This window comes from Chaetodon auriga, chromosome 20 (assembly GCF_051107435.1).
Source record: "Chaetodon auriga isolate fChaAug3 chromosome 20, fChaAug3.hap1, whole genome shotgun sequence".
NCBI classification, from domain to species: Eukaryota; Metazoa; Chordata; class Actinopteri; order Chaetodontiformes; family Chaetodontidae; genus Chaetodon; species Chaetodon auriga.
In genome coordinates, this window is record NC_135093.1 from 21,367,179 (window position 1) to 21,387,300 (window position 20,122).

At 39.4% G+C, this 20,122-nt stretch overlaps 1 protein-coding gene across 2 annotated transcripts in view; it reads right to left on the minus strand.

Annotated features, from left to right (window-relative positions):
* Positions 1-13,602: 13,602 nt before the first annotated feature.
* Positions 13,603-20,122, minus strand: part of LOC143339550 (V-type proton ATPase 116 kDa subunit a 1-like) — a 28,557-nt gene continuing 22,037 nt past the window's right edge. For both annotated transcript variants that reach the window (XM_076760856.1, XM_076760855.1), the window contains exon 22: positions 13,603-15,484. In XM_076760856.1, the coding sequence (XP_076616971.1) occupies positions 15,391-15,484 (94 nt within the window). In that variant the 3' untranslated portion in view covers positions 13,603-15,390. The remainder of the gene's footprint in view (positions 15,485-20,122) is intronic.

Sequence of the window (20,122 nt, forward strand, 5' to 3'; positions counted from 1 at the left end):
TACCGGCCACTGTGACTGGTGGATACTTGAAGCCAGAACTGTCTCTTTAATGTCTCATTAAATGGAAGGCCGATTCTCAAAACAGGATTTAAGAACCAGTCGGCAGGAATCTATTTATTGTATATTGATCTATGAGACCAAGAGCTAGATTTTGTCTCTACATTTTGAACATATAAGACTAGCTAACCTCTCAAACGCGTTAAATATTCACCCTTCCGCAGGAAAGAATTTTTTACACCAAGTAACTTATTTTTATTATCAGTTTTATCGGAGTAGTCTAGAAATGCCTGCTGGTATGTGATTCAAACATTACTTGGGTTTGGTAGAAAGCCTACATGAGTGGAGACTTTAAACTATGTCGGTGCAGTTACTTTCAAAATGTAATGTAGTATTTGTTACTATACTTAAAAAGTAATGAGTTACTTATCCTTTTTTTTGTAGAGTAATACATTGCTGACTACAATACTTTTGTGTTACTGCAACCAGAATAACCACAGTATAATTAGTGTTATATTTGGCTATATATTACGATTATATTCTGGCTTGTAATAATAACACTACCTACTGTAGCCCCTGCATAACCTGGTCTCTGTGACGACACGTTAGCTCATCTTGTGATTGGTTTTGACAGGAATTTGTCTGACAAGCTTTATCGGACACTGTATTATTGTGTCTCACAACAGATGCGCTCTCATTTTAATTTATGTAGCTGTCTGCACCAGCTCTGTGAAGGCTTGCATTTCAGCTCTGTATCGTACGTAAATGTGAGGTTGCACACACACAAACTTCTTTTGCACTAGGTTTGCTGAAAGCTGGAGGCTTAGTGATGGCTCACATTTCCCATTATGTTGTGCTAAATCGAGTAGTTTGTTAAGTTTTGTGTTTTATATTCCAAAAAGGAAAAGTTACTTTGTAACATCAGTGTTTATACAATAGTGTTTGTAATGTTTCTGTTCAGAACATGGTGGTTTATGTTGGTAATTGTCATTTTTATGCAGGTTTATAGTTTTAACCATAAGGGAGGTGGCTTGTACATTTCTTGACAATAGCTGTATTGCATAGAAATCATTTGGGGTAATCTCATATATGTGGAATATAATCCAAGGGATGACATTGCTGAGAACTATAAAATGTATTGTCATCTAATATAGCCATTGTAACAATATTGCTGAACACTTAATTGTAATATGTTATATTACAGTGATATTACTAAAAGTAGTCTATTACTGTAATGTGGTACCTTTGTAATGCATCACCCCTCCATTGTTTCTAAATGGTATGTGAAGGAGACTTCATCTATGAAGTCATCATCTATAAACAGACAGGGTGCAAGAGCTACGTTAAAAGAACTACTGGTCGCTGTAATCATTCCTGCTGTCTGCACTGGCCGTGAAGTGATCCCTTCCTATGGTAACAGTAATGTGAGCTTCTGTACGTGATGGGACAAAATCCACAGTCATCATTCTTTGCAAAAATGCATTCTTAAGTTCAACTGAAGTTAATACATGGCCTCAGGAGGCATTGGTGCACTTCATACTAAGTGCTCGTCAGATTCAGCATCTAAAACAACCTCCCTCCATGACATTGTAAGTGGGTGGGGAGGATGTGTTCAACAATTTTTTTTAACTTTTCTGAACAGTCCAACAGGCATACCCACTTCACCCAACAGCTGGCCAGGTGTGGGGAAGAGAGAAAGTAGGAAGGCTTTGAGCTTCTGTTTGAAGCTCTATTTTTTATTCTTCAGACAAGTATGTTCCATTACTTTTTGTAGAAACGAGTATCTGAAGTTGTAAACCAACATCCCCTTCCGCTCCACTTTGACAGCAGGCTTGTCATTCCATCTTTGAGCGTGGCCTTTCAGAACAGCTATAAATCCTTTTGCCTGAATTGTGGTCAGATGCCACTTCTTACAAACCAGTTTGTTCCAAGCATACCCCATAATAAGATAGCAGGTGTTCAGACTAAAAACAACACTGCGTTAAAAAATGCAAAGGACTGCTTTGGTTGGGACATGTTGTTTCAGGCACTAATTAAATAATCAAGTAAAGTCCAGGACAGCCAATTTGAGTAGTAGATAGATGTTAGATAGATGAGTAGGAATCAGATGCCAAAACATCACGCAGTGGTTTACATACGTATAACACTTTGAGTCATGATTTTACAACTCTGGAAAGTTATCACGGTGACATTCATTTTATCCTCTGTCTTGATGATTGTGAGGTAAACAGTAGAATGACGCTGCTGACATTATAAAGTAATCTACCAACAATGTGCACTTAAACGGGCTGAACACTTACATATGTTTTAGGACAGTATGTTGAGGCATTGAGGCATATTTATCTAGATAAATGTCTCTATTTGTATTCAGACAATCTATATTCATATTTTGCATCTCTATGCTTACATTTAGGCTATATATCTTATATTGAGACCATTTACTATATTTATTGCTTGAAACCTTGTGTAATATCCCTGTAAATCGCTATATATGCACTGAATTCCTTGATTTGACTGTAAATTACCCACTGACATAGCATATCAACATTTTCACAACTTCATTGCCTGTACGCGGCACCAGTCATCTGCACAATCAGTTGTAACTGGTTTAATCTTTACATGAAACAAGGCACTGCCGTCTCTCCTTGATTATTGTTAGCTGTGGGCATGACATGGAAGATCCACCTGGTGATGTGAAGTGTTGGCTTTCCAATGACTTATGGCATTAGTACAAACTTAAATGTAGCATTTCTATCAATAGATGGGTGGACCAGGTAACACCGGCACCTCACAGGCGGGTCGTTGGAATCTCCACATGTCACACAATGGGATGGGAAGGATCTGTTCACAGCCAGTGTAAGAAGGAGGAGGAATAATTACAATAACCAATAACTCTAAAAACATGCATGAGAAGAGCATATACTGTATCAAAATAAATGCTAAACTATTCTAATATGCTAATTTCAAGGGCCACATTTAAGCTTTTTGTGGAGCTTTTGACCACATCATACTCAATGCATTTGTATACAACCAGGTCAAGCAGGTAACAAAGAAAACGTTTTAGTGGAAAACTCTGTAAACATGCAGCAGGTCAGCCAGTTAGATTTCCCCCCCTACCCTGACCTGATTTTGGAACCATCGCTTACATTTGAAGAAGATCACCACCTGACCAATGGTGACGCAACAGAATGGGTCCCCGGGCGCCGGTCTGGCTGCCCACCGCTCCTGGTCTGCCGCGGAGGAGGGACGACCAGGATGGGTCAAAAGCGGAAGGCAAATTTCACCTCCGTGTGCCGTGTTTCCGACCGTGTGTGTGACAAATAAAGGGGAATGTCTCCCCCCGATTCTTCTTCTTCTTCTTCTTCTTCATTTGGTGTATGTATCTGTGTTGAAGCAGTCAGACACACAGGCAGACAGATAGAGTGGTGGTAGTTTGTGACTATAAGAAAAAGTCCAGTGTTCAGCAGTGGTGAATAGTTTGACTTCTACTGGTTACATTAAGTTAGCTTCAGTTGGACTTCAGATGGAATTCTTAAAAACACAAGGGTGCATCACTCTTGTCCTTTCATTCAGCCACTTTTACTTTACTTGTCAGTAAAACGCTATTTAGAAACACAATTACCTGTATACATCATCATCATTGTCATCAGGCCAGATTTTTCTAATCCCCTACCCCAGTTACAGTAACCAGATTTTTCAAATCTTTTTCAAATGACCACATCCCGCTACAGCTCTCAATGTAAATCTGATTCTACTTGGTTCAAATGTGACAACGAAAAAATCTGATTTTTTTCTTTATGTTACTCTAGATCTCCATGATGGTGAAAAGTTCCTGTTTCTGCCTGTCTGACATTTGCTGTACAAATGAGGGGCATGTAAAATCCCATTCCTGTATTTTTATAATGTAGCCTTGTGTATTATGTTGTGTAAGAAATTGCTTTCATGTTAAATATTTAATTCAGAGTCACTCTATTTTAGCTCAACATAATTTTAATGTACAGCATATTTGTTCTTTCGTTTTATTAGTAAATTATTTGAGAACAAACTCAATCATTATGTAGACACAAGATTTTTTTATATTAGAAATACAATTTGCTCAGTTATGCAATAGCAAAATGATAATGTGCACTAGATAATCTGCTGTCTTATCGTTAGTTTATTAGATGTGATATGCATGGATCTGCTTCATAGTTGCAATGAGTTTCTTTGTTTTATTTGACTTTGTCTTCGTTTGCTTTGTGTTTAGCTGTGTTCTGTGCAAGGAGAGTCAGATTCACTGATGGTGCTGGCAACTGTGACATGAAGACTTTATCACTGTCAGTGTGTCATCAGATTATAAGACGCATTTCTATGTTAGGCATCACTCTGTTAAGTCATCTACTGTAGGTTATCATGTTAAAGAAAAGTGTTGTTTTATTGATGAGAGTTTTGGAACATTCATATTTTGTTGATTTACACATGACAAGAATAACTTTGAATATTTCTTATTAAGATAATTTCACAGGGAATCTTATAACTTACAATTGTTCAGATGAAGGGATCAAGAGATCAGTATTAGGTATGAAGCATCTTATAAATGAATGAAATAATCAAACGGCTTCAGTATATGTTTGGTATCATGAGAAGACTTAAACATTTCCACCCAATGAATCATTACTTACTTTGCCAATATGACAAAGCATCTTACAGAAAGCTGTTGTAGAATTGGTGTTTTAGAGCCAGTGCCAATTGTTAACAGTCTGAAATGAATCCCAGGCCTGTTTCCAACAATATTGCACACACTGACATGACTAGAAGACCAACGTTTTTTGAACTGTAGCAATGATAACGTGAAGTGGAACTGTACAATTCAAAGCATTGACATTGTTGTTGTTTATTTATTGTATCCGAAGTATTTTCAGTTTGCTTTTGTGTTGCACCAGCTGTATAGTATTCAACCTGATGTTATCTATGTAAACAGGTGTTACACAATCACAGAAATGCAATAAACCATTCTGAAAACAGTTGAAGAGCTTCATAATGTCAGATAGTATTTGAGTCCAAACTGTTAACTGACATATCCAAATGTTTTGTAATAAAAATATAAGGTCAGCATTCTGTTTTCTTTTATAATCATATATATATATATATATATATCATTATAGTCATATTAGTTCTCTCGATCTAAAAACTTTGCTTTTTTAGGTTTTACCTTTACCTGCTGTGACTGAAGTGACTAAAAAGTAGAATTGTGTTTTATGGATGACCCAAACATTAATCAATGGACAACATTAATTAATGTCCATAAAATGTTTTTTTTTTATGAGGTTCTCTGTTTATATGGGCAAGCACCTTATCTTAAATCAGCAACATTAGCAATGCAAGTGATTCATAGCATGTGTGCTGTGGAAAACGTGGTGATGAAGGGTGGATCAGGGGTGGGAAGGGAGAGACATGGGCCAGCTTTGATAGCCTGCAGGACCCAGGTGAACTACACTGAACAAAAATATAAACGCAACACTTTTTGCTCCCATTTTTCATGAGCTGAACTCAAAGATCTAAAACATTTTCTACATACACAAAAGACCATTCTCTCTCAAATATTGTTCACAAATCTGTCTAAATCTGTGTTAGTGAGCACTTCTCCTTTGCCGAGATAATCCGTCCCACCTCACAGATGTGGCATATTAAGATGCTGATTAGACAGCATGATTATTGCACAGGTGTGCCTTAGGCTGGCCACAATAAAAGGCCACTCTAAAATGTTCAGTTTTATCACACAGCACAATGTTCATTTCTCTACCATAAGCCGTCTCCAAAGGTATTTCAGACATTTGGCAGTACATCCAACTGGCCTCACAACCACAGACCATGTGTAACCACACCAGCCCAGGACCTCCATATTCAGCATGTTCACCTCCAAGATCGTCTGAGATCAGCCACCCGGACAGCTGCTGCAACAATCGGTTTGCATAACCAAAGAATTTCTGCACAAACTGTCAGAAACCGTCTCACGGAAGCTCATCTGCATGCTCGTCGTCCTCATCGCGGTCTCAACCTGACTGCAGTTCGTCGCCATAACTGACTTGAGCAGGCAAATGCTCACATTCGATGGCGTCTGGCATGTTGGAGAGGTGTACATTTGTTTAAAACTTGATACTGTGCATAATATCAACATTTTACAATCAAAACATATGATTGGTTTATAAACTATGACATATTGTTACAGATTAAACCAACCAACAGTATACGAAGAAGTTCAGACCTGCTACAACATGAAATGCTGCCGACACATGAAGGTATCAATAATAGTAAAGCGATAATGTCACAGTATGAAAGGGGACATTCTGCATAACAAGGAACTTTACTCTTGTTTCTTTAAGTTAATTTTGCTGATGACATTTTCAGAAGGGTTGTCTTACATTGTCATACATTGAAGTACTTATTGCACCACTACCTGATTCAGTCAAAATGAGAGTTACACGGTGAAATGTGAAGCACAACTACATTGTCTCAGCAGGCTGTATGAAAGGTGTCAGCTAAAGGCTAACATGATGAGCACAGAGCCTGCCAGCCTGGAGAGCCTGCGTGTGCTGTACCAGTGATGACTACATTGTGGTGGACAAGCACTGGGGCATCTGCATTGACAGCAAGATGTGGTATGAGAAACACATCGTGCAGGCACAACTTCGGCAAGGCTTCCCTCAGCTGGCAGACCCTAGCACCTTCTGTGGATTCAGGTCAGAATCACATCAGATTACCTCACATACATCATGCTCACCAAAAGTCATAGCCTCAAATCATTTTCTCTCTCCCCAACAGGTTCTGTCATCAGCTGGATTTCTCCACAAGTTGCGCTCTTTGTGTCGCCCTCAATAAGACCGCTGCTGGCTGAGCATAATGCTGCTTCAAGGACCGTACTGTCACCAAGGCCGACCTCATCGGGGTTGTAACACAAGCACAGTTACACATATGCGCACAACAGAGCTCTTACCATATATGTGTCTCTATGTGGGGTGATTAAGAAGATCTGCAAGGATATGAAATGAATTCAGAATTTCTTGCTTCCCAGGTACATGGCTGGGTGGAAGAGGAGACACAAACTTTGGAGTTCTCCATCAGCAAGAACTCCACAGAAGGAAAAACACACATGATGTGTATTGAGGGAACAGAAGATACATGAACCTGCCTTGGCTTGCAGTGTGTGTGTGTGTGTGTGTGTGTGTGTGTGTGTGTGTGTGTTCAAAGATGCTTTAAATTTTTAAATTCTCACCGGAAACACAAAATTTAGTTTGTTTGTGTCCTTGTGTGTTTCTTCACACAATTTAAGGTGGTTGACACAGTTAAACACACGAGTAAAAACTTGCACATAGAGTTAAAAAACAAATAAATATACACACAGAGTTTGAGATGATTGATATTGATAGAAATTAATTGTTGACTATTTGATGATGCTGGCTTGGCATGAGTGAAATATTTACACCGCCTGCCCACTCACTCACTCAAAAGTCAAAGTCAAAAATCTTGTTTATGCAATTTAGTCACAATAAACAGAAAGATGTGACTTCATATCAGAAGAAAAGTTTGGAATACGTTTCTATTAATATGCAAAGTGTTTTGTTTATCTGAAACCAAATATAACTGTGAACTACAAAGCTTTCTGATCACAAACTCATGTCCATGATACATTTAATAGTACTGCATTGTATCTTTGTTTAAGTTATTAAATCAGAATGATGTTTTAGTCATTTCAGGGATGTTTCAATAAAGATCACTTCCTCCACTGCTACTCCTCATAATGAGAATCAGCAAAAATCAGCTCTAAAGATAATAAAATTTGATATCTTGACTCTGCAACCTGTGACCAGAGGGTGTCTCTAGACATTTTTCTTGTGTTTTAAAGCAAACCAGCTCTGCTTTGTAGCACACCACATGATTCATGGTTTAAAAGTGTTGTGCCTCCACAGAGAGGAGCTGCTTCTTCATACTGCATATTATATGACTCAAGTTTACTTTTGAAATGTATTTCTTCATCTTTAAACTGTTTAATGCCTCTGTTATATGTAAAATATTGGATTCATCAGGTGTTACACGTGCTCATGTCCACAGATGTGTTATAAAAAGAAATGTTTAATTTTTATGGCAGCAAATAAATGCAGCTTGTTGAAAATGGCGTTAATGAACATCTCTGAAATGCTTTATCTCCTGTTTTGTTTTATTGTGTTTGAAATTGTTTGTTAATCTGTTTCAGTGTTTTAAATATTTTATTTTTTTTATGAAATGTTATGTTCAGAGGGCGGCACGGTGGCGCAGCAAGTAGTGCGCGTGGCTTCCTCCCACAGACCAAAAACATGCTCATTAGGTTAATTGGTAAATTGTCCTTAGGTGTGAGTGTGACCGTGAATGGTTGTCTGTCTCTATATGTTGCCCTGCAATCAACTGGCGACCGGTTCAGGGTGTACCCCGCCCCCCCGAAAGGGATAGTCGTTATAGAAGATGGATGGATGGATGTTATGTTCAGCACATTGAGCTGCATCTCACGTATGTGTTGAGTATAATGAAGGTTTAGTGTGAACATTTTTGGGAGAGAAGGACATGGGGACATTGATAATGGTCACCATATTTACAAATGAAATCTGGTTGTTAGCTGATGCTTTGGAATAGACTCAGAGAATCAGAATCAGAACACATGACATCATAATGTCCATTCTAAAGCAAGTGTATATATAGAGAGAGCCGCTTCATTTCACCAGAAGATTTGACAGCTTTCACATCGACAACACAGAAATCATTGTATCAAGACAAGTTCAGAGAACCAAACTGAGCGATCCTTGAGCATCAAACCTTTTCAGTAAGTACAACAGCACTAACTATCACACTTTGCAGGAGCAGATCCACTTAAATCTGTAACAATGCTTCAGATTTTAGAAATTAATCAAAACTTTTTCATGTTAAATCTTAATCTGCCAATTAACTTGTAACTACAGCTGTTAGATAAATGTAGTGTAGAAGGTAGAATTTATGCCTCCGAAATGTGTGAAATATGAAGTAGCAGAAAATGGAGCAGTATCTCAAAACTGTACTGACTGTAAAAACATCACTGATTTTCAGATCTTCGACTGAAGTAAAATTGCTAATACCATAATGTGAAAATACTTCATTATACAAGTAAATGTTCCAGCTGCCTTCAAATCTTACTGAGCTAAAAATACAAAAAAATGTAGAAGTAGTGTTAAAAGTAAAAATTCTCATCATACAGACTGGCTCCTTTCAACGACTCCAATTATGACGTAATTATAATTTTGGAGTATTGTTATTGATGCATGAATGTGTAAGCAGCATTTTAATGTTGGAGCTGGTCCACTTGAAGCTAAATCTAACAACTTAACAGTTTGCAGGTGGATGTTACTTCACCTTAAAGATCAGCTCATCTTTCATTCACAATTAGAGCTCAGTTTTAATCAAATCAGGATTCATTCAATTCTGCATGAATGCTTTACTAACTTGTCTAGTTTTTGGTACTGTGGTCAATGACCTTCACATGAAAAAACACTCCTGACCTCTGACCTCTGTGACCTTCAGCAGAGACATTCTGATTATGGTTGAATACCTGCACGTGGACGATTCTCCTCGTGTGTTTTTCCTCCACAGATGTCACAGCAGCTCATTCAAACGGTTCTTAGGGTTTATAGGAAGGGGAAATCCTGACACCTGGTGGACAGATGACACCATTGCAGCTTCTCTAATCACCTGTTCTGTGTGTCTTTGTGTCTCCAGAATAACGATGTACCAGTGGTGAGGCTCCCTGACGGATTCACCCAAAACCTGCGCTGTGTTGGACAACTGTAAGTAACACACACACATCAATGCAAAGACACACATGAGTGAACACAGAGCCTGAGCCTCAGTTTGCATCATCACAGACACTCTTTCAACTGTCTGATACGTCTGTCTGTCTCTCTTTATCTGTGTAGGAATGAAGAGCTGCTGTATGAGCTCCTGCAGGTTTTCCCTCCGTCTGCCTTTGCTGCTGCTCCACCCAACCCCTCCAACTCAAAGTAGTTTGCTTTGGACAGTTTAGATCATTTAGTTTAGATTTTTTCTGATTGGCTCTTGATCTGTGACTGTGGTTATCATCAATAAGCCAGACTCATCATCAAATCACAGTCTTCTTATATTTAATTTTTATCAGCTGTTGTTTGATTTCTGTTCTTTGTCTACCAAACATGTCTGTATGAATATTATTAGAATCAGTGTCTGTTAATGGCTTTAATGCACAGCACAACACAGACAAGGTTGCATTTACACACGTCTTGTATTATTGTGCTTCTCTTAACATTTCCACAGTGGTGACATGAACTCTTACTCTGTTCTTGTCCCGTAGAAAGAGAAAGTGTGAAAACCAGCAGCAGGACGATCGGCCGTACGTCAAAAAACCGGCAAATGCCTTCATGCTCTTCATGAAGGAGCAGAGACCAAACGTTGAGGCCAACATCAGCAGAAGAGGGAGCGCGGCTGTGAATGCAGTCCTGGGTCAGAGGTAAGTGTGCTGCTTCTGTATGTTTGACTCACTCACTGTTACAAACTTCATCACAACAGCTTTCCTACACACACCAAAGACCACAAATAGACTCTCCAGCCAATAAGTGATGTCAGATTTGTTAGCAATTTTTGGAGAAGCCCTTTTAAAATAAATGAAAACAAGTACTGGTTTGTCCTAACAGAGAGAGAGGACCAACCAATTTAGCCTTTACGATAGTGACAGTTGAAGGTACGACAGGAAGGGGGCAGAGAGTGAGGGGAGGACACGCAGTAAATGGCTATAGGGGTGCCCCCCAACCTACTTTTTGATACAGGATGCAGTGGTGAGTGCGTAGGGGTCTCCACTTATGAATCTTAGGGCTGAATGGTTAACAGCATTTAATGGCGTAAGAGTTGATGTTGCTGCATGCCCGTAGATCATATCAGAGAGAAAGATTGCTTCTACAATCCTTTTTCTGCAAGACAAAGGAAAACATGACTTGTTTTTGTTCAGAAAACCAAGCTTGCTTTTCATTTTGTTATTAGTGCATCACTATGTTGTTTAAATGTAAATTTATGATCAATCCAGATGCCTAAATATTTATAACATGGGACTCTTTCAATAATTGTACCAGTCAGTGTACAGATTATGAAGGTGCTATAGTCAATGTCTTTGGCTCTGGAGAACAGTATATATTTGGTTTTATTTGAATTGAATACAAGTTTAAGACCCATAAGTGCATCTTGAAGAACATTTAAAGAAAGCTGCAGGAGTCAACCCAGCAATATAAAATAGTGTCATCTACATAGAAGTGGCCCTTACAGGTTTGCAGAGGCAGGACAATATCATTTATACAAAGAGTAAACAGAACTGGTGCTAAAATTGAATCCTGTGGGACACCTTTAGTTACTTGTTAAAACTTGTGACGATAAATAATTGAAATTTGACAAAGACAGAGATAACCAGCAAAATAATGAAACTGACAATGTTTTATCTTTTAAAAACTGTTTGGGGCAAATAAAATAATGCATATTGCACATAATCATGTACTTAGCATAAGTCAACACCTTCAGTGCTTTTCAGTGCAGCATGAAATGGCAAGTTAAAAACGCCTCGTATTTCATTTCTCTTCATTAGGAGTTGAAACTGTTTACATAATAGTCTTAATATCATGTATTTGGAGAATATTTGCCTTGCAACAGACTTTGTTCTAGAGTTTCAATTGTTTCTGGTAACCCAAAGGAGTCACTGCTGAATCCTGCAGGTCATTGTTACTCAGGTCCAGCTCTCTCAGACTAGAAGACTGGTTGCTGAGAACTGAGTCCAAAGCTTCACAGCTTTCATTTGAGAGGTTACAGCAACTCGGCCTGAAAAAAAGAATTAATTCTAATTCTAATTAATTCTAAAATAGTCCATTCAAATCCTGACAGTTATTCAAACATACCATTCTGAGAATGACTTATTTTATGGCACTGCCTTCATTTTGGTAAGATTTGTTGAAGGGTAATATAGCTTAACTTTGTAACGGGCTGGTTTAGGACCCAAGAGCAGCGCTAACTGAACCCAGAAGTCTCTGAGAGTCTTTACTGGGGCAAACTTGGCGCTCAGTTCAGAGCAAACAGCAGATCCAGGAATTGTTTGGCAAATCAGACAGCAAACAGTGCTGCTGAATCTTGAATCCAACAGGGGTAAGGCTAGAGACGTAGTCAGAGACAGAAGGCAAAGGTAATACCAGGGGTGCGAAGAACAGGCGAGGTCAGGGACAGGCGAGGTTGATACTGGGAGATCACTCAAAAAAATAATGTTAGAGAGTCTTGCATGAAGGCAAAGAACAATCTGGTACTGAGTGGGTGGAAGAGAGCTGCTTAAATATTGAGCTGATTGGTCAGGAGTCCCAGGTGTGTCAGGTGATTGAACAGGTGGGCATGGTTTGAACTGTGAAGAGTGTTGGCTGCATTGGTGAGCAGATGAGACGGAGAGTGGTGGCAGGTAAGGACCAACGAGTGTGACAAACTTAGCATTTCCAGTTTACAGTGTGGACTCTTAAGAACAGCAGAGAGCTACATCACTCCTGAGTCCAGCAGGTCACTGTTTCCACCATTTGGACTATGTCAGGCTTTGTCTGCAGCATTCTGGTAGAAGACTTTACTGTGGATTTGTCATTTTCTGGGCTGAGTTCAGATTGGTACAGAGGTGGTGAATGTCAGATGGACATTAAGAGCTCCTGATGTACGAAGCAAAACACTTGACCAATAAATGAAGCTGAAAGTAGTCAGCTTCATTTAGTCAGAGAGAGAGAGAGAGAGACATATGATGAAAGTGACTCATCCAATTTTCACAGCCGACATTTTGACAAGTCACCGCGGCACAAGCAGAGCTGGAAACAATCAAATGAATGACAGATGAATTCCATTTGTTTGCCTCAGTTTCAGGGTCCTGGCATTGTTCATGCTGGATCACTGAAGTGGTGAAAAGTTATGAAATAAGATGGGTTTCCCAAGGTGGCCCTGTTAAAAAGGATGATATAGTTGTAACTTGTAACGCAACGTGGAGAGCAGGAGTGCCCCTGAAGAAAGAAAAATAAATAAAATATATTGTTTATATTGTTGAGAAGATTATAACCTGTGTACACATATTATTTTGTGTGAATTAGATTAAATGCTGAAAAGGGCAAAATGAGTGATTTTACTTTTGATGCTTAAAGTACATTTTGCTGCTGAGACCTGTGTACTTTTCCTTATTTAGAATTTTGATGCAGAATATAATAATATAATTCCAAAGTATTTTTGCTGTGTAGTATTGCTACTTTTACATTACGATCTGAATACCAGCATTGGCACATCATTACTGACACCTGTGCCCTTCCTGCTGTGAAAAGAAAAAAATGTCTTGTGACTTCACTGAATCTAAACACTGATGGCCATTAACTAAATAACATGAATATGATCATACCAATGTAGCCCTTTGTGCTGCATATTACCCTACAATTTTGTAATTAATCAGTTCAATTGCCACACAGTGAACCTGAAGCCTTCAGGGCCCCAGAGGGTCTGAGGATTTTCCTGCTTTGCCCAGAAAGAGTGAGAGAAATACCAGACACACGATGACTTCCCTGGTTTCTGTTTATTATTGATCACAAACAAATCATCTTCCATATCACCAGTCACTGACACACATCAGTTGCATGTGTTGTTTACAGATTCGTCTCTTCTGAAGCTTACTGACATCAGAAAGCAAATGAGAGTTCAATGAAACATCTCATAAACACTTGGAAAATATGTTTTCTGAAGCAAAACAAAACAAAAAGTGTGAAAATCAAAGACAATAACAGTGACTTAAATGATCAGACTAACTAGAGTGGTGTTGTGAATCTGCACTGTGCCTGGGCTTGAACAGGTGTTACAGTGCAGGACTTCACCATATCCAACTCTTAACAGGTGTGGAGACCAGGTGGAGTAATTTGTTGAAAATGCTGCACACAGATTTCTAAATTAAAGCTAAGGTATGTTGAAAAATGAGTGTACAGTTTGCACAAACAATGGATGGTCAAAGCTTTATCACGATTCTGTCATGATGGATATTTCCCACATCTGAAGCAACTGGAGGTGATTCCACACAGTTAACATGGATATTTTAGATTAAATGCATCAGTTCAGTTCTTCAATTGGTTTACAACAACAATTCACACAGAATGAGTACAGGGAAGTTTCACAGCACAGCACAAAGCACATCATGTCTTCGCCTCATCATGCACAGCTGTAATACTGTGTGTCCTTTGAAATGGATTCTCACTGTATACAAATGTACCATAGAGGAATTCTTCTGTCTCGTGTCTCAATATTGTTATTCCTTTGCACTGCTTGTTCATCTGAATGGAGCAGCAGGTGCAGTAAATTTTCAAGTTTAGAGTAAACACTGGGAGGTCTGCAATGGCTGAATGTACTGATTGCACAGGTGCAAGACGATAGCTGGTCTTATCGTTTTTTTCACAACCAGGGTGACTCTTCGAAAGTTTTTCCGCCACTTTACTGTTCCAAGCTGTACATATACACGAGGTACCTTCACAGGACAAAGCTTTGAAGTATTTTATTTCAACTCTTGATTCTGGTTCACCAAAAATATGTCTGCTCACCTAACTATGCTGAGAAAACATAGTTCTGCAGAGAGACAACAATGTAGACTCACTACCTGAAATGATACCAAAATGCAAAAGCTTATAGAGGTATAGATAAATCAGGCAGTTGATTTATGTGTTGTCACAAATGAGGATGATTTAATAACAGACTTAGCAAAGTAAGCCTCAGTTTACTGTTGGAGCAGCTGATAAGAGCACAGGACAGAGACAACATGTAGCCAGCTAAAAAGTTTTGTACATTGTAATGTTCATTTTAACAGCATTTGATGGCTTTCCTTTCCGAATATAATCGGTATTACAGGATCTCCTGGACAGACTTCTTCGTCAAAGCACTTAGCAAAATCCTTTGCATTATTTTGCATACAGTTTTTACAACTGAGGTGCCATTACAGCAATGGTGACTTGTCTACTTTTGCCTACAACCTGGATTCATCCATAAGGACACAGACTTCCCAAATACATTTGATAATGGGTATCCTCGAAGTAAAGCTGGCGAGATGTTATTACAGTAGGGGTGAGCATACTGAGTGCTGAGTACAGTGATCCCACAGCAATTGAAGCTCCAGTATGGGTACAGCTTTGCACATGTGCGCTGAAAAAAACCCTTTACAAGGACCACACTATAGTTCATATACACAACAATTTCACAAATGACCACTAGAGGGTGGAAGAGGGCCAGATTTGGTCTCATGCACACACACACAAACACATACAAAGAGAGGAGGGAAGGCTGCAAACTCTGCTAGCTGTGGCCTGATCACTCGTCAAATCGTCCCTCCAGGATGCTCTCAAATGAGAAGGGGACAAACTTGAAGCCCTGGCCAGAGTAGAACTTGTTCTGGAACTCCACCCTGGAAAAAGAGGACAAGCAGGGAGAAACTCTTGGTGAGACTTGGAATTTAAGAATGCTTAAATGTATCAGTAAATACATTTAAAATGCTGAGTATTACAGTTGAATATGATTCTTAACAGAGTGAACTCAGGAAGATCATTCTCAAGCTGAAACACTGTCAGTTGACAAAATAAAGTATATCGTGATAAAATGACTGAGCTTGGACAGTGAACAGCAGTTCATTTACTTATCTGATATAATTCCCACAATGGCCAACATATTTGACCCTTGTTACCCCACCAGTTAAATAAACAAACAAGTATTAACGTGATTACAGGTGTCAGGGTGTTGAACAGCATCTGAAACCTTACCCCTTTATGAATGTTGGAACTGGGAGGTTACGATTGACAATTATGGTAAGTTTCCAAAGGACAGCTCTGTTCTCTACTGTACTCAATATAACACTGATCCATGGTCAGGAAGGAACAAATCAATTCATGCATTTGATCCAAACACTGATTCAATATACTGCAGTTCATAGTGAAACTACATGAAAATGAAAAATGTGATTTCTGGGTGTACTGATCCAATAGTGGGAGGAATCATGTTGCTTTGAGGTCACGTTACAAATATCGGCCTTACAGCTCCACATTATGTCATTTCCTGGAAAAAAAATATACTTTACAACCCTTTATATTATTTCTAGATAATATCTATGGCAGAAGGTAATCCATGCTGCATGGGCAGCACATTAAAGGATAATTTCAGTTTATTACAACTTGAGTCGTAAGTGTTCAGGTCTGGGACACAATACAATCGATCAAAGCAGAAGCAGAAAGTTGGTCTTTAAACTGTTAGTGTGCCCTCATTTTCTCTTCTGAAAACTGACAATCACTCCCACTTTATGCAGTAATTGGCCAGGTGTGTGTAGATGAGAGAGCAGGCAGGGTTTGAACACAACCCTGTCATCTTTCATGTTTACATAAGGGCAATTCCTGTTGGATGCTCCATGAGTTATTGAGCCTGAAACTCTGAGTGGAAGCACATGGTCACTGAGCACTTGATAGGGCCTGATTTTGTGGGCATTTATAGACAAGTTTAAGATTACAAAATTTCTGGATCAAAACATATTTAATTTCTTAAGAACATGGAAATGATGTGATCTCATTGGCCTCCAGTCAAACATTTTAAATGCTAAATTGTGAATCATTGTAAGGTTGGTTGTTGTAGATGTTGCTTGTGACAAAGAGGATACACAATAACTTAAATGTGACAAGACAAGAAAAGAGTGAAGAGATGATTTGCAGCATGTGGCATCCTCGCTGAAATCAATAGTTCAATAGTTCAGCCTGTGGGGACTTGGCTTGGAAGGGTGGTCGGTTTAAATCCAGCACAGACCAGTCTGTGCTGAGTGTGGACTGATCACAGCACAGCACTTGGGCCCTTGATTCCAGTCAAAACAAAGACAAAGGAAAACAGAAACATACCTAGAATAAGGAGAAACCAGGAGACTTGGCATGTATGACCTCAAGACTGAAGTCCAGTGTTGCACCTTTATCATCTTATTTTTGTCAGACTGAAAACAACCAAGGATGATAAAATTCAATTTGGCTGTCATGTCTTTAAGGCAGGGCACATTCCAATACAGTAAGTCAATCCTCCCACACTACAGTGGAATTATTCTCTGCTCAGCCATGGCTGAAAATGTCTAAAAAACAAAGATGATAATAACTACAGTTATGAGCAGTGCCTAACAGTGAGTGGCTGATACATGAGTTTCTGCTGCTGATGTAGGTCAGAATTTCAGACTCATACTATTCTGTATAAATAAAAGTGCCACTCACTAGTAAGGCGTCCTTGGTAAAGGGCTTATGAGAATTTAGAAGTTGTAACTAATGGTTTTGAATATGGTTAATAAATAAGAAATCATATATTAAATCAATCAGTTAGAAGCATTGAAGTTGCAGTAGGTAAGATCGAGAAGAGAGCAGACTTAGCCTGAAAATTTGAACCAACACAAGTTCCACATCACTCCCCCTCCCTCTCCACTGCACTCATGCCCTGCCTCCAAGCCCCTCCTCCCTGCAGCATCTGCGCGGCCGCCGTGACAACTGTAACGTTAGCCTTAGCATCGCAAACAAGCTAACTCTGCCCAGCCGCTACATCACAGTCACTAACATACCGTGCGCACTGCAGAGTGTAACTGTAACAATCACCATATCAGCTTTATAGTTATTTGTTGTCTTAGCCGTATATGCTGTTGTTGGCAGCGGCGGTATGGGCAGTTTCTCCTTTGCGAGTGGCTGTTGCTCTGACATAGCTTTCACTAGCCTCCTGACGCCGCTCACAGAGCTGTTTAACTGAGCGGCAGCCGGCAGCATGAGCAGAGGGAGGGGGCGGTTCACAGCGTGTGTGGGTAGTGATTGACAGATGTCAGACACCCCCTCAGACGCTCCTCTGGCTCTGATTGGTTGTTTTGTGTCGGGCGTGGTGGATTCTTGCAAATCGCAGTAGGAGCAGTAGGTGGGACCAATGGAGCCATTTTTTTTCACAGATTACATGTTTCAAGTAGTGATGTCTGGGCATTAGGACAGTCTTAGCAAATATGACAAAAAATACTTTTATGCAAGTTACCTACTGCAGCTTTAATAAGAACAACTATGTGGCACTTTGACAGATCTGGACAGTCTGACCACTCCATTTATCAACCACTTAATAAAAGTCCTTGAATGTGTTTTTCCAATCGTTAGAAACTGAGAGTATTTATTTGTGGATTACCAGCATGTATAACTTCATTATTACCAAATACAAAGACTTGGAAGGAAATTAATAAAAAGGAATTGTGTCTTTTTTGGCAAAAGCTCAATATCAGCAGAACCAGTGAGGTTGTGGAGAACTGCAATGCTTCAAATATGGATGTTGCTGAAAAGAAACTACAAATTTGTGGATGCTTCACACACATCTTCAACCAGGCAGTACAGAAGATCTATACAATCAGCACAGTTTCAAGATGGACACCAGAGATTAGTGTCACCAATTCAGTATCAGACCACATGTGAAATCTGGTCACAGTCTCCCCTTCTGTTGTTATGATGTTGAATAATGGACAGAATGTTATGATGTCACAGTGAAGTTGATCTTTGGAATATAAAATGTCATCACTTCACTTCATTCTTAAGTTATGGCCAATATGTTTTGTGTGGTTGCAGTGACCTTTGACCACCAAAATCTACGGATCTGTTCATCCTTCATCCAGTGAATGTTTGTGCCAAATCTGAAGAAATTCCCTTTAGACCTTCCTAAGATATCTCATTCACAACAATGGAACGATGTTACAGTGATCTTGACCTTTGACCTTTGACCAACAAAATCTTATCAGTTCATCCTTGAGTCCAAGTGGCCGTTGGTGCCAAATTTGAAGAAACTGATCTTGCGCTCATTTTGCTGTTAATAATGTGATTCGTGATCTATAAAGTAGTAAAGTTATAAAGTTATAAACCCTTTAAAAAGATTACTGATAAGAAAGCACATGACTGGTTCATATGCTTCCTTAAAGTTAAACTTTGCAGCTGCGGTGCAGAGTTTGGCATTGGGGAAATCCAATTGGAACTCTTTCCACATGCAGGAACCCACTGTGCCCATCGGCCCACACTGCTGGCCTTAGCCAGCTGCATGTTCCACAGTGGACATGCTAGATGTTTACTCTTGCAGTAAGCTAGTAAGAAGCAGAGCAGCTTCTTCTTTCAAAGTCCTCGAACTCTTCGTTTTGTTGCTTCCTCAAGTCTGAACTGCACTTCAGGTTCTGATTCACTTACAGTAAATGACAGCACCGCTCATTTAGTAACTGGCTGTGTTATTACATACCGTATTTGTTAGGTATTTTCAGAATTTTCCTCAGCACACTAAATTGACTTGCATCCACAGTCAACATGCTCTGATGTCTTAATTTAAGAGGAAAACATTAAGAGTAGATTTTCAGTTCCTGCTGGTTCCTGGCCTCAGAAAGCAGGGGGAGTGCCCAGGAATGTCTCCCAGCCGTGGCAAATATTTGGCCTGCCAGAGCTGTGAGAGGGCAACACTTAAAAAGAGGAAAGAAATGAGAGATCCTCTCATCTGCCTCTCCACACAGTTGTGGAGGTGGAAAAAAGTTTGTACCTAACGTACACTACACTCGAATATGGTCTGTGTGTGTCTGTGTTTGAGCAGGTAACTCATCAGCATGTGTGTGTGAAGAGTGGACAGCAGAGCAGAGGGTCCAGGTTAATTGCTGTTTACTTTGAATATGACTATTCACTCACCTCTGTGAAAAATAACTCCACTACTCTTTTTAACCTTAGTGGAGACCTGTTGAGCCGACACACTGCTGCTTTATTAACAAAGTGCGTCACATCCACACAATTACACACACTGGAGCCTGAGAGCTGCCTAGTGAAACCACAGTATAACCACAGCCTCTTTCTGTGGGCCACTGAAATGCATCATTATTATTATTATTATTATTATTATTATTATTATTATTATTATTATTATTATGCATTCACTTATGGTAGAAAAGATCATTGATAGAACCATTTGTAATGGCTGAAGGGACAGGAGCTGAAGGCAACTTCCAAAGATACCTGTTATTTCATAAAGGTACGATAATTCTTTCTGTTGC